The sequence below is a fragment of the Parus major genome, chromosome 3 (assembly GCF_001522545.3).
Source record: "Parus major isolate Abel chromosome 3, Parus_major1.1, whole genome shotgun sequence".
NCBI lineage: Eukaryota > Metazoa > Chordata > Aves > Passeriformes > Paridae > Parus > Parus major.
Genome location: NC_031770.1, coordinates 71,950,910 through 71,967,225, shown reverse-complemented (window position 1 = coordinate 71,967,225; position 16,316 = coordinate 71,950,910). Strand labels below are relative to the sequence as shown.

The following is a 16,316-nucleotide window of genomic DNA, read 5'->3' as shown; positions in this document are numbered from 1 at the left end:
ACTTAAATCCTGTTATTCTTTTTCTGGTAAATGGGCCTGTAATTGTTCTTTGAAAATAATTCTATGTAGATTTTAATTACTTTTTTGAAAAGCAAAGTAAATGTTAACAAGATTACAAAATGCATGATTCTAGCCCATCTTTCAGGAAAACATGTTGCTACAGCTCTCAACCATATTTTGGCCAAAAATTGCATTAGGACTTACTGCAACAAGACTCAGTATTACAAAAACAAATTTATGGATTAAAAAAAAAATAAATTTTAAAGATCCATAAGGTATTTTATAGTATTTTTCTATAAGCCTAAGGAAGAGAGGTGGAGGTAATATTTCCGGAAGGTATAACAATGAACTTATTCCAAATAGTGCTTTAAATTGTTTTGCTTTTGTGGGTTTGAATAAACTTAATAATTTAAATCTTACAGAAAATTGCCTTGGGAACTTCTGATCAAAATAATTATTTCTTTTATAAATACTGGAAATTTTTTTATTACGTTCAAATACAGAAATATATAATAGGAAAACTAAGTGAAAAATGAAAAGAGGAAAACTGAGACAAGATCAGATCCACATTCTTGTATGGGACATACATTCTGAGATTTATCCAAACCGAAGTACAGTTTTTTTCTTATTTCAGTATTACAGTTTTACATAGTATTAGATAATATTACAAAGTATTACATATTTTGTCCTCCAGTTGGAAGAACACTGTGAAATATACTTGTGATGTTTGTCCCCTTGTGAATTCCTCTGTGTCACTCAAAGTTCAAATATTACTGTCTTAATTAATTTCAATTAATTAATTTAACCTTCAGTTGCAGAGTTTTCTTCTCTTGCACTCTTAGTACTTCCTTTTTTTCAAGCAAAAATGATAGTGCTTTTGTTTCCAAGAATAAATGTGCTAAGCTGGTGTAAATTACATCTGAGGATGTTAATTTATGTGTCTTTTCAAGCTAAGTCCATTTTGATTTATAGTAGACAGTGTTTTTTATTTAGCTTTGTATAGTTTGATACAATAGTAGTGCTTCTGTTGTATGTCTAGGAATTGCGAACTTGTTCTACTGCTTCTTTTATCATTGATCCTGACATCTTTGACAGAATTTTTTATCCTTTGACTGTAGTATAGCTCTTTTTTTCCACTCTTCATCCTCATCAAACTACACTGCTCATAGATCAGCCACTTGAGAGATCATATTTCATACAATTATGATAATTATTTTGAAATGTTCAGGACTGCTAATTCTTATTGCTGCCACCATCATAATACTGAATTAATGATAAAACTTTATGAAAATGCTCAAAGGAGCATGTTTAGAAAACAGAATAATGACAACATTTCAGATCAGGCATATCATAATAGATTATTTGACATATATAAATGTCAAATGTAGACGGAACTAGAAAAAGATGGCAAATTTAATATATTAATAAGGCAGAATGTTGTCCAATTTTCAGCATTTCTTTCAAATATATTATTTTTTCTTACTTTTTCATATTAGGTGCAAAGGTGGGGAAAGGATGGACAGGAGTTTGAGTTTTTTATTTTAATTTGTTTTCTAGTTTCTGTATGCTGCATCTGATAAGTACTCAGGTGGCATGAAAAAAAGTTTTCTTCATCTTGTTAGGGTGACCTTCAAGATCAAAACTGTTCCATGAACCAAAGGTCTTTTCTGAACTTTAGGAGCACATTGATTCTCTTTTGTGGAGCTATGTGGGATGGGGTAGAGGATTATTTTTCACTGCAGCACTGCAAAGCCTTTATTAGGAAAGAATTGTTACTGGAAATAAGCTGAATTAGGATTGGCTATTTGCAACTATAAAAGATGTTTGCACCCATGGTCTGATGTGCTTGCTTAGCATATTTAAGGAAAACAATAAAGCTGATTATTGCCTTGCTCTTCAGTTATACAGCTGGTTATGCTGAAACAGCAGTACAATGGATTTAACATTCTGATGTTAAGACCCAAGACAGAAAAATTAAGTGATATGCTCAGTATCAGAATAGAAATCTTGACTGTCTGTGGAGTTAAACCTGGATCCATGGTTTTCTTGTTCAGTGATTTTTTTAACCCTAAAGCTAGTCTGTTCTATATATGGTATTTTAATAATTGCGACTTCAGTATTAGTCATGAATATAATTTTAAACACTTCTGCTTTCCTGTACTAAGTAATTGTTTAAAAATTATTTTTTTTAGTCTAAAAGAAAGGGGGATTGGGATTTTAGTTAGGATTAGTTGGTTTTTTTTCTGGCCTAGTCTAGACACTTATTAATTTTTCACAAGAGGGAGGTTTGTATTTCAAATGCATATACATACCTGCACAGATTTGTGTAATTAAAGTTCAGCCTTTCTTTTTGCATGTTTTAGAAGAGGGAATTTTTGTCAGCTATTGAGAATTTGAACAGGCTGTCCAGGGAGGCAGTGGAGTCACCGTTCCTGGAAGTTTTCAAAGAAATGACTTGGCACTTAGTGCTGTGCTTGAGTTGGCATAGTGGTCTTTGGTCAAAGGTTGGGCTCTATGATCTTAGATAATGTTTCTATGATTCTATTCTATTACACATTCTAGGAAAAAAATATTAGAAGAAAACTACCTAGACTGAAACTTCTTCTCTGATTACTGGCACAGCCACCATCCAAAAGATAGTTTTTGAAAATATTTTTAGCAGGAAATGATGTAACTTTTATTTGCCCTCTCATACTCAGTGGTCTTTTCAAGGTGACTAAAACTTAGTTAATGATATGTTCAAAAGAACTATATTACTTACACCCCCCAACCTTTCCTTCCCCTCTCCTCAAGAATCCCAGTTTGATGATCAAATAATTTTTTTCCTAAAGCATAAACTGCAGCAGTGCAAATTCTTTAAATGTGTTTGTATAGCCAAAAGGCCACATATGGGCAATGTGGAACTTGGAATTAGTTCTTTAAGATATGATAGAACATGCCAATATAGTCTAAGGTTGTTCTGATTTATCAACAGTGGTTTTGTATCTCTGAGGAAGAGTTTGGTGAGTAGTCATATAGTGTATGGTTTGACAAGGAGATAGGGACATAATTATAGGTAGTTGGACATTGTGCTCACTTTATACATCTGTACTTTTTCCCCTGGAAGGACATTATGTCATACAAATACAACTCTAGAATTTATTTGAGCAAATAGTACTGTTATCATGGATGGTTCTTGCATCTTGGCTTGCCCTCATGAATCTAAATTTTCAGCTAAAGACATTTGAAACAGAACAGCTATATTTTTGACAAAGGGCTTGTTAAATAGAATTTTCTTTGCAAAAATTCTTTTGAAGTCAGTTACCAGATGCATTTCCTTTCTTTTACCAACACGGTACTATCATTTCCTTGTAGAAGTCACGTTTAACAGCAAAATAAGTCAACATCATACTAGATATTCTTGAATTCCTCTTCGTGTCACTGCCATTAATCATAGTACATTTTAAATATTGCAAGTTGCCAATGGCATCAGACTCTAATGAATTAGGATTTGCAAAATATATACATACATACACATGTACTATTCTGATTGCTCTCCAATCCTTTAACTACAGGATTGTAAAACCCTGCTAAAATGTTGGACTCTAAAGCTACTAATAAGAAGCTGCATTAATTATGTTCACAGTGAAAAGACAATTTTTTCCTTTTTTTATTTCTATTTTCCTAACTTTTTCTATTAAAAAGTTATTCTAACTTTTTCTATTAAAGCCACCATTGCTGCTGTATCTAAATGGGATTAAATATAACTGGTGATCATTTTAAGGATCCTTAACACTGCTGAAATTGTGTGAAATGATCTTAATGTAGTAAAAAAGGCTTAATATGAATAAATATGAAAGGTCCATCAAGCTGTCTTTTTCCTTTGTCTCTATTTCCTCTTTGCTTTTCATAACAGTGCTGTTGTATTAGATATAACAGCACAGAATAGCCCACTGTTCAAGAGCCAATGCTAGGTTGTGAAATTTCTTTTTAACCTTCCTCTAGAAGTGTTTTTTTTTTTTTTTTTCAGTTGAAGATGATAAAACGAAACTTTAGAGTTCATGGGTAATCTCTGTGAGTCATTTTGCAGCAATTAACTGTTCCAGTTGATGCAAAACATTCTATCAATGCCAATAAACCAGCATTCTCCTCCCTTCTACCCATACCCCTCTCAATACACAGTGAAATTCTTCTAAGGCATAACCAAAAAAACTGGGCAGGGGGGCTGTCAGGGAAGGAGGAGAGTACAGAGAGGTGTGAGAGGAAACAACTTACTAAAAACAGGGAGACTGTTTTCTGTTGGCTCTACAAAGCAGTATATTATAAGTTCTGAAATTTTTGATATGGGGAAGATAAGGAGTAGCCTTTAAAAAAGCATTAGTGTTTTCTTACAGAAAAAGGTTGATGTGTTCAGCCTATTGCAAAGGGCATTTGCTTGCATTCTTCCTGTGCAGCACAAAGGCAGCATTAATGGAAATGATAAATAGTTTGATGAGCAAGCCAGGTGGCATAGCAATGGCCTGCAAGGCTGCTGAGCTGGAGACAGGTTTTAAAACAAACTTGGGGCTCTTGCTTCCTGGACTGGTTGAAGTTGAACATGTCGAGGAGGTAATGTGATTGATCTCTTTGGAGGAAGATGCCAGCTGGAGAGCTCACAAACTGCTCCTTCAGGATTCTCCTTAACGATGAATTGATGGCAGCTTCTGAAAAGAGTTACTCACACCGCACTCTTCCCAGCCATTCAGAGGTAGGGCTCTATCACAGTAGCTGCTAAGAGAAGGAATTGAGAGTTTAAAGGGACAGGAAAAAGGTGTCCCTGGTGAAAGAAAATGCAGGAAGTACATTCCCAAAATGCAGCTATTATTTCTATACTGTTGTAAAATAGATTTTTTTTTTTTTTAGGGGCTTATACACACAAATGGTTGTATTCTGTTTGCTTTGGGGTTTTTTTGTTGGGTTTGTTTTGGTTTTTTGGTTTTGTTTTTGCACTACTGGGATTTTGTAAATCCTAATAAAATAAGAAGTCTCCTTTTCATCTGAGGCCTGCGATTCATATTATATTTTAAATCAATTATTTAAAAATTATTCTAGAGAACTGTTTGATTAAAAATATTCTAGATCTCCTCAAAATCATGGTGAAGAAAGGACTTGCTTTGTTCTTAGCTTCATAGTCCTTGTAGTTCTTGAATTATATTCCTCCCTTCATTGGAGGCTCTGATATCTCTTCTGCTCAGCTAAATATGTGTCCTTTTGAAACTGTCCCTTGCTGATTGATAAACTTTTATTTCTCAGTACATGACAGCTTGTTACTTTTATCCTGCATAACCAACTTATTATGACATTTCCTGTATTGTCAGACAATAGCAATGGTAATGTTAATACTTTGGATTAACAGTAGCTCAAGAATCTTAGTCAATGTATAAATATGTCTGTTTGATCTAAAATGACTGAAATACACAAAGCATAGAAGGACAGAAATTGAAGCCCACAGACAAACTGCACACAGTAGGAACAAGCAATCTTTGAGTCTTAGGAATCTCAATCATCCAAATGGAGAAAGAGAAAAATAGAAAAAAAATTGGTAAAAATGAAAGCAAACAATTAATTTGTCTGACTTCACCTGTGTATTCAGGACTAAATGTTAAAAAGACATTAGGTAGAGCTCAATTTTGGTTGCTCTAAGGCATTAATTTTGCTGTTAAAAGCCTTTAACATATGATATCTGATAGCTGTGAAAAACTGAACTCCAGATTGTTACTATAAGATAAGGGCACAATTTATTTATGTCCTGCATGCATTACCTGGTTAGTCCTCAACTGTGCATGCAATGTTCTGATTGCCTGTATCTTTTTTGGCCATTGCTACTGCAGAAACTGCTCCTGAAGAAGCCAGGATGTTAGGGTGCTCAGGGGAAGAGAAGATCAGTGAAAGCCAGGAATTGGGAAGCAGTTATTGTCCATAGATGAACCCAGGTGCTGCAGTTTACATGCAGGACCTTGTTCTTTTGGTTTATATCTTTCCAGTGCTTAATATTTAATTTGGTTACAAATAACGACCCACTATTCAATATTTAATTTAGAAAAGGTTTTGTTTGTGTATGGTGATGTGTTTGTTTGTTTGTTTATTTGTTTGTTTTTAGATGAATTATTCTGTTCCTCTTCAGAAAATTATTTTGGTGGGTTTTATACCCAGTAAAACTTATATATTCTTTGCATACTTTTAAAAACACAAATACTACATCTTAAGTGGTAGATACAGTGTAGAGGGAAACATCTAGCCTTTCATTAGTATTTAAAAGAGCCAGCTTTAGAAGTGTGATCCAGAACTGGAAAGCCTTTACTTGATCCTGGTTACCACTAAAGCCTGAATGAGGAAATTCTGCTTCTCATTGTTTTACCAGAGAAATAAAAAAAAAAAAAAGAAAAAAAAGAGTAAGGTATGTTCAGCACTGTCTGATACTTTTCTGTTCTGTGGGATGTTTCTCTGCAGCAAGTGTGCTAGCTGTGGCAGTGGTACCTGCCACCTGTGACACACCTTCAGAGTAGTATCCCACAGCTTGCACTCTCCTCAGAGTTGTTTGTCTTCACTCCCATGAAAGTGTTTTGTTTTCCAAAATCATCCTGTTGAGAGCCCAGCAAGCTGGAGGCTGTTGAACATATGCAAGTAAAGAATTTATTCCTTATAGTGGGTGGCCAAGTGGACCACTGAAGTGAGTCATTTAGTAGAACATGTTTTGTTCCCTGCTATAATCCATCTCAACTTTACAAATGCTGATGGCTGGAAACATGGTGAAATATATATGTTAAAATCTTAAAAATGGAAGTATGTACTCACTGTAACTATTACTAAAATTAAATATTTTGCTACATGTAGCAGCTATGAACAATACTACACATTCAAACTTTAAGGTTGTTTTTTATTTCACATTGATGAAGACAGGCAAAAAAACATACCTTTGAAAGCTCTGAAATTTGCTTATGCTTCAGATTTAATTTATCTTAAAATATATTTTGATAAATCTCACTGGTTGCTATTGTAATTGACAGTTATTGAAGGCATAAATACTTCTTCATGTGCTTGCCTGCACATCTGTACTGGCCCAGCCCTGAGGTCCAGTCAGTGCATGGAAGAGATGTGTTTTCTTCCCCATACTCTTCCACAGGTTTTCTTCCCCATACTCTCATGCTCAGGTTTCTGTGGTAGCTTTCTACCTTTTGTACTGCCTTCCAATCTGGTACTTTGTTTATTGCTCATCACTTCTCTATCAGATACACAGGTAACCCAGAAGGCAGACACTGTCATAGCATCCTCCTTCTCAGTCTTTAATTTCTCTAGTTCCTGCATCTGTAAATCTTCTATTTCAAATTCTGGTAGGAGTTTTTCTTTCTCTGAGGTAGCCCAATAGTGATAACATTTATGAAGACTAAATTTTTTTTTTTTTTTTAAATTCTTGAACAACCCAGTTAGAACCTTTAAGGACTGATGTTCTTGGGTAATGCTCTGGAACAGAACAAAGCTTGGAAGTTTTAGAATTCTTGGGTTTCACCCACAGCCATTTCTTGAGGTTATTTTAGTTAAAGCACAGAGCTAATAGCACCAAGGTTGTGGGTTCAACCCCTGTATGGGCCATTCAATTAAGAATTGGACTTGATGGTCTTTGAGGGTTCCTTCCAACTCAGAATAGTCTGTGATTATCAAAAGAACTAAGCTATATGTTTAATTCATTAGGGTATTGGAAAACATTTACTTCAAAAAATCCTGTAGGCAGGAAAACACTTCTTGTCATTCTCTAACAAATCTTGGACCTACAGTTAAAGACCAAAACTGTATTGTATTGGTGGAAGCAATGGGGATAGATCAAGGCACCTGTCAATTTGTAGTTTCTTACATTTGTTTACCAAAATTTTGTAGTTTAAACTTGCTGCAGAAAAAAAGCAACAATCCCTTTTTCACTTCTTTCTATCCATTTCAAAGTTCCTTGACAGCTTAACTGCCCATCCCATCTCCAAAGGTGTTATGAAGCTGATTTGTGTGACATCTGAAAATATGCATAAAACATGCATATTAGGGACTCTGCCCTTTCGGTAAAGAATGCTTTTAAAGAAGTTTGCAGTCAAGAAAGAACAGTCAGTCTTCCCTTTGACATTTGATATAATAAAAATACTCAGTACTTGTACAGAAAATTCGAACATCATGAATCACTGTAATGTTTCATACAATCAAATTAATTTCAAAGTCACTTCCACAATCATAGTAAGTTTTTTTCTGGGGGGGTTTTAATTCCAAAACTGGCATAATAGTGTAAAGCTACTTTTGTCTCGTTCTTCTTGAAAAGTTGTTCAGTACAGAAATATGAGAACAGATTAATATAAGCGTGTTCTACAGTGCTGAAATGATTCACAACTTTATATGCAAACTTGATTTATTATTTTGGAGGCTGCCTAGTCTGATTAAAAACTATTAGTCTGGGATATGGCTTTAATTAAATTAGGGTAACATGTTCTCCAAAGAGAAATGTCATAGTTGCATGATAATGGTAGAGGAAGATTTGTCTGTCTTAAGGTAATGCTAAATGAGGCTGCTTACTCTCCATTAATATTAAGAGAAAATAAACTTGTGGTAAAGTGTTGTGAGTACAGATACTTAATTTTTCTTTTTAATAAAATTTTTGTGTATTGGTTCCAACCAACTGAAAAGGGAAAAAAAAATCAGGAAAATGTGAATGCTTATATTCTCCTGCTAGCAGTTCAGGTTCTTGTTTTGATAGTTTTCTTTTCTCCCCACTCCTGTTTTCTTTAAGGTCTCATTCGATTACAAGAGCTCATCAAGGCTCCATCACGATACAACCTAAGACTAAAAATCCGTCAGTTACCAGCTGACACAAAAGATGCAAAGCCATTGCTAAAGGAGATGAAAAGAGGCAAAGAATTCCATGTAATCTTTGACTGCAGCCATGAAATGGCAGCAGGCATCTTGAAGCAGGTAATCCTCATTTTGCTTTAGATGTCTTAATCTTTTTCATCCCTAGTAAATAAAAGTATTATCCAGACTTAATGGTATTTAACAAGCAGGGAAATTGTATGTCAGTTTTACTGAGGCCTAACTAAAAATCAGCCAAGGCTTTCAGAGGTGATTTTAATGGTGACACAAATGATAGGTGCTTTAATTATGCTTTTATAAAGAGTTTAATTAATTTATGTTCAGGAGGAACATGAAAGTATATTAGTCTTTCAACTATGAAGAACTGGTACTTTGAGTTGATGCTTTAAGCATGGTTTTAAATGTTTGCTTAATATTATTTTATATATAAAATTTTTATGTATGTATGTATTTATTTGTTTATATATTTGTTTTATTTGATGCCTTTAAGATGTGTGTTCCTAATCAGATAGTGATACTTGAACAGTATGTTACCAACAGACCACATTCATGTCTTCTATTGAGAAGACAGAATTGGTATTTTAGAGCCATATTCTCTTTGCACTAGTAATGGAACTGCAAAACATCCAAGTACATTTGGGTTGATGCTTTGAAAATATTATGTGCAAGTGAGATGAGTGGATGAGATACAGTAGAATTCAAAACACTTAACTGGCTCAGAGACCATCTTCCCTATAGCTTTTTTAAATTTATGATGTCCAATAAAGAGGATGGGAAGAATACCTAAACTGAAACAGTATTCTACACTTCTAATGCATAGCTTTTAGTAACTTTAATTCATATTTATGTTATGTTTGCTAGAAAACTGTAGGGTCTAAATTGAAAACAAAATGTATTTAAGAGTTGGAAATGCGCATCTCATCAGAGGTACTTGCAGGTATTATTGTGGGTATAATTAAAATCACTACATTTAAGCCTACATGTATAATATAATTTCTTTACTTAATTGTTCATTGATGGAAAAACTTTTATTAACTCCTAGAAATTTTAAACCTCTGCTGGTGTTTTTTTTTGCTAAATATAAGCCAGCCTAGTTATTCTAGTTGTTTAGGGCAAATAATTGAATTTTAATTTAATGATTTTAAATATTTAAAATCTAAACAATGCAGATGGAAAATGTGTTGATGTCAATATCAAGCTACAATACTAAAAACTCTATCAAGATACATTACTTATACAGCACCTAGAAGTTTTTAGGTGAAAAAGTCCCTTCTATTTCACAGTATACAACACTGTGAAAAATGTATGAATAGAGGGAAATGGGAACAATATTAAAAGCATTGTATTTTTAATCATGTCCCAGGACCCAAGAGTGAGCATTCAGCTTCTTTAAATCAAATGGTGAACTGTTTAATCAAAGTACACTGCTCATCCTAAAGATTACAGAGGGAAGATATAGAAAAAATTCTTACATGAATGTTTAGATATTTATGCAGATTCTGTAGGTTTTTACTTTTCCATTCAAGTCCTGTACTGAAATGCTTTAAATATGCCCAAAATTTGTAGTTTTAAGCTGAATGTGAGCACTTGCTGTCAAAATTGACACAAAGGGTGTTGAGAATATATTTCTTATTTAATGTTAATATTCCATATATAGTGTTTGTAAGTGATTATTGAAAAAAAAAACAAAACCACTTTATATATCTATTTCTGAATTATTGAATTATCAGATTTCTTTTCCTGATAATGGAGGAATGAATTGTGGGACACATGACAAGGAGCTTCAGTTTGAGATGACAATTGGAAAGGTTAACAGTGAAGCTGGTGGAAGACAGCACAAGATAAAATATAAAGAAAACAAAGTACCTTAAGAACCTAGTGAAACAGCAACTACTCTTTACGGTCCAAAAATACATAATGAAAAGTGAAAAAAGAAATGCCATCAATCAGACAAACATGCTTAAATTAAGGCAAATCTCATTGTTATCTACATCACCAGGCAACCAGGGAAACCATACATAATTTAAAAGGTTAGGGAAACATTGTAATAATGAGAACAGAGAAATTACAATGTTTGAAGTGGAAAAAGAAGTGAGATCTTTAGAGAAGTGAGAAGGTGAAAGAAGGAGGACCTGAAAAACAGACATCATCATCGCATAGCAGAATAAGGAACATGCGTAGGATGTTCTGTAGGGATCCTTTGGAGTATGAAAGACTTGATTAGAAGCAGTTATGATATGGTGACTGAAAATGTGTTACATATATAGAGGAAGATAATTCTGTTTTATTAAAAAAAATAAGTTCTTATAAAAGCTAAGAATGTATGTAGTTGTAGAGTTGCTAATGAAGTTGTAATATTTCTTATGGAAATGTGGTTTACTTGTGTTTAAGACAATTTAACTGCTACTGGAACACTATACCATAATTTTAAATACTGTTGTACAATTCTAAGTACACAAGTATAGGCATTCTTTGGAAAAGCGGTGTGGTTTTTTTTTCAAAATCTTGTTTAACATGTTGTAAAATCTGATTTACCGCTGATATTTGGATTAATTTTAGATTTTTTTTCTTTGGAAAAGATCATATAGACTATTCATTTCATCATTTTTCAGAGCATGTTACAAGTGAAAAGGCTCTCTCAGCCTTCAGAATGCTGACAATTCTTTTTAATACAAATTCTGGCATTGTCACAGTAGTATAATTGTGGCATTCAGTGTCTTTAAGGAGTCCATCTGGTAGCAACTTGGCAAAGAACTCCTTTGATAGCTCCTGGAAAGGAAGAAAATACTAAGGCAACTTTTGTGCAGAGCGTCAGGATACATGCTTTTCAGGAGAAAATGCCCTTAATGAGTAAAAAGGATGAAACATAGTTTTTTTATCTACAAATATTTTTTATGCAGTTGAGAAGAATGCATAGTTTATCAAAAACTACTTGGTATTACATAACTAGCAAGAGCAATGAAGGTACTTGAGAGATACCTGAATTTATAAAGTAATTCTATGAATATTTGTTCTTTATTTTTATTTAAGTAGTATCTCTCTTGCCATTCAAAATTTGACTCAAGAGAATTTTCTTCCATGGTTGGAAAAATGTGTACATCTATAAAATAAGTTTGGGTGCTTCTTTTGAATGCTTAGTATTGTTCATCAAAATAGAAAAAAAAAATCCTATTAGGTAATTTATTTTAAAGGAAGGGTTCAATAATGAATGAAAATATTGTGGACTCAAATTATGTGTTGTAACTTAATGTATCCATTAGCATGTAAAAATACAAGGCTCTTTCACATTTACTGCACTAAACAGTCTAATAATATTCTTTCTATCAGAAGATCTGGTTCATAAATTCCTTTAATAGTCAGTAATCTTCTCTAACTGCTAAGAAATGACTCGCTTGACCTGATTTTAGCATAATTCCAACCCTATAGTCTTATCTTAGTAATGCTCTTTTGCAAGTGTTTCATTTGCCATGTGAGTGTGATAAAAATGTATTATGTGGTCTCAAAAACATTAATCTTTTGTTTATTTTTTTTCAAGGCTTTAGCTATGGGGATGATGACAGAATACTATCACTATATCTTTACCACACTGGTAAGTGGCCTGTGAAAATGTAGTGATGACATCCAACAAAGATGTTACTTTCCTAATTATATTACTTAACATAGTGAAAAAGGTCTCTCTGGAATGGGATGTGAGCTTTTCTTTGCTGAGTTTCCTTACTTTCAGTGAAAACTCATCAGGATGGTTTAATTATCGTTCAACTGTGAGCCCTGGAAACCGATAGACCTGAAAAAAGCATTTGGCTGTAGCACTGCAGCTTTTAACTGTCAAGGAGGGTTAGATGTATGATTCATAATTCATTGTTTATTTTATATGTTTTGTCCTTTTTGTCTTTTAGCGGTTTGTATGGGAAGTTTAAGACATTTTAAAATTTACTCATATGTTCCATATTTTTAATCCAACATTTTACAAAGTAGTTCTTCTCTGTCATATGATTCATGAATAATTTGGTGTGAATCTTAGCAGCATTTTATTTAACAATTTGTATGAGTTTTTTAGGCACATGAATTATGCAATATTCTTTGGTGTCCACTGTAAATGTGACTTAGAAGGAATTTGATCATTCTTGGATTTATAATTTGCAATAAATGAACATTTAAAATGTGAATACCCTCAGAAAAAAAAACAAAACATGTATGTAAAATCCTTTTTCCTGCTCACCACAGCCTAACTGTGAAAGAGTTTAAAAGTTGGTAAAATATTATTCTAGAGACCACAGAGTCTCCAGAGAGACAGATTTCTCTGTCTTGAATTTGTACTCAGTTTTGTCTAATTAGATTGCAGTTCATTATTTATTTAAAAAAAAAGTATGAGACAAACGTGAGACAGATGTGCCTTGACAAAACCATGCTTGAAATGACCCATGTTTAAAGACACATACATGTTTAAGTTCTTATGAAAATGTGATGTGCCACCCTTTGTGGTAGGGTAGGAGCCCACCTCAGAATCACAAAGCAGAAGTTCATGGAAAGCATTAACATGAAATAGCTAGTTGGATAGAAAGCAAAATAATTTGTGAAGCTCAAAGGCACACCCTGCACAAATACCTAGCTTATTTTTGAAGGGTAAATTGTTCTGTCACTTACAGATTTAGGATTACATGCAATAGGATTTCCCTCACTAAACAGATTTCCCTCCATAAAAATGGATTATAGATGTTTTTAAACCTTTTTTCTTATTTTTCTTATTTTTCTTTTTTATTGATGAAAATTGTTTCTATGAGTACTATGCTGTCCTTTGGCATTGAATTTTCACTCCTAAAGCTCTGTTTAAAAAGAGATTTTTCTGTCGTTCTTATTTACTTACTAAAACATTAGATTTTCTGTGGAGACAAGAGTATTACATTGATAGGAACTATCAAGAGACAATTTACTGTGCACAAACATATCATAGATTTTGATTTTGCAATGTAGCTCTGGAACCAGCATCAGAATTTAGTTGATTTTATATATTAATTGCTTCTTACCTGACATGGTGAAAGTACTGTCAAATAAATTTTCCAGTCACAGTGTTTACAACAGTCTTCTGTGTAATCTCCTCTTGATTGATTCAGGGTGTAATGTGCTGGCTCATTAATACACTGACCTGTGTGCATTTGTAATATATGCATGATAATATTGTGTATATTTATTACCTTCCAGTGTAAACATGAATGTGTTTGGATTAAAAAATCGTGTTGAAGGTTCTGAAATCTTGAACAGTAAAAGCTGAGAGAATCTTTCAAAGAGAAAGATGTAACATAGTTGTAGTTACATCCAACATTTCCTTTGCAATAAAATGTTTTATTTCTTTGCAAAGAGGTTGCAAGTTAGGTTATTTTAAAAGAATTTTGAAACCTGCATATCTTAGGTATTGTATATGGAAAAGTATATCATATTGCTAGCTATAGAATTAAAAATGGGTAGTGATTGATAAGTGGTTGATATTTTTGTGGGCTTCGTGATGTTAACAACGGGTGTTATATTTGAGTATTCCATAGTACAGTATCTTTCTTCAGCTTTGGGCAGTAAAAAAAAATTGGCTTAGGCAAGTCTTACACCTAAAGCTACCTGACAACAAAAATTAAATTAAAAATTAAATGAATGACTGCCTATGAATTACGGGGAAAATTTCCATGTTCAATAAATTAAAATTGTGTTGTAGGGAAATAATATATTATATATAACCTTGATTACATTTTCCTTTTCCCCCTGTTCAAAACTTGATCTTAGACCTGAGTTTCCTGAAGTCAAGTACTGTTTCTACATTGTTTCTTAGGATTTGATTAAAGCACTAGGATAACCTTGAATTTACTTCTTGAGCTAAAATTTGAATTGTTTTACTTTATATTAATTACATTTCCCCCTCTGTGTGTTTGAGGGCTAATTGTACACACACACAGATATACCAAAAACATAAATTACTAAAAGTTATTGTTGCAAAGATGAATTCCTAATCAAAGATATGTCCATACTAGGAAGATGACAGTGAAAAATGTTTTTGATTAAATTTAAAGCTATGTACATTTCTCCTCGTCCCTGCTCAACACCACCCCCACTCCCAGCCTACTCCACTCCACCAATTCATCCTCCCAAGATTAACTTAAGTTTCACTGAGAGTGAAAGTTCAAGGAAACTCTTGTCCAATTTATCTTATTATTTGATGTCTGTTTGATTTCTTGTAAGTTCAAGAACTAGCAATTAATTAATATTAATATTTAGAAATTTCAAATAATATTTAAGCTTACTGCAGCCTTTTAGCCTACCTAGTAGTAGATACAGTTCTGTAATTGGGCTAACATTTCCTGAAGGTTTGTTCTTCCTCCTAGAATCAGATTACTCCCACCATAAGGGCAGCCAAGTTGCTTGCTCACAGACATGGGCCCTCAGACAAGCAGAACACACTTCCTAGCATAAATAGCAGTGAAAAATTACCATGCTCTCCTCTGGGGAGATGGTCCAACAACTGAAATGCCACTGCAGTGTATTACAAAACTTATACAACGATAATTTTTTCAGGACCTGTTTGCCTTGGATGTGGAACCCTATCGGTACAGTGGTGTTAATATGACTGGATTCAGAATCCTAAACACAGAAAATACCCAGGTGTCATCTATCATTGAGAAGTGGTCTATGGAGCGCTTGCAAGCACCCCCGAAGCCTGATTCAGGTTTGCTGGATGGATTCATGACGGTATGAATACCAGTATTTACTTCCTTTTTTTATATGTTTGTGAAGCTATAAAAAAATATTTAACTTTTTGTTTGCTATTAAAAGTCTTTGGAGGTATGTAACCAAATATTATTGTAAACATGAGTCAGAGAGTAACTGTGTTGTTTCTGTCAATATTTTGCAGATTGAATACATGGTTATATTCACTTTCTTTCAAAATTACACATATTGTATTTTTTTTTCAAATTATAATGCCATATTCTAAATGTCAAATTCACCTACTTTCCCTAATTTGCTGGTGAAATTTTTTTATGGGACAAAAACCAAGCTAATGAAAATTGTCTCTTTCTCTGCATTTTGTGTCTTATTCATTTAATATTCATTCATTAATAATGTGGACTTTCTAATATTTACATATGTCTTGCTTGAAAATATTTTATTAGTATTATGAACAGGACTTTATTATTATCTTTTTTACTTTCTGTGCTTTCAGATTAATCTGATTAATTAATCCGGTTGTTTATTTTAATTTCTTTCCTTCCATTGCCACTAGTCTTTGTTCTCACTTCAGTTCATAAAAATCACAACTATAATCCTGCAAACAAACTTTCATTGCTAGGTTTTGGTGCTTTCCTGCTCATTAGGTGGAATTCAGTCTGGAATTATAATGTCAGGAAGGGATCTGTTTTAAAAGACATCCTACATTAGATCTGCTTTAGTTTTCAAATTTGTTGAAAGATTTTCCACTT

At 33.3% G+C, this 16,316-nt stretch overlaps 1 protein-coding gene across 8 annotated transcripts in view; it reads left to right on the top strand.

The window, feature by feature from the left end:
• The window catches only part of GRIK2 (glutamate ionotropic receptor kainate type subunit 2), a 357,308-nt gene that overhangs the window by 130,101 nt on the left and 210,891 nt on the right, over positions 1–16,316 (top strand). For all 8 annotated transcript variants that reach the window (XM_015622177.2, XM_015622179.1, XM_015622175.1 and 5 more), the window contains 3 exons: positions 8,780–8,961; positions 12,395–12,448; positions 15,415–15,588. In XM_015622177.2, coding sequence (XP_015477663.1) covers positions 8,780–8,961; positions 12,395–12,448; positions 15,415–15,588 — 410 coding nt within the window. The remainder of the gene's footprint in view (positions 1–8,779; positions 8,962–12,394; positions 12,449–15,414; positions 15,589–16,316) is intronic.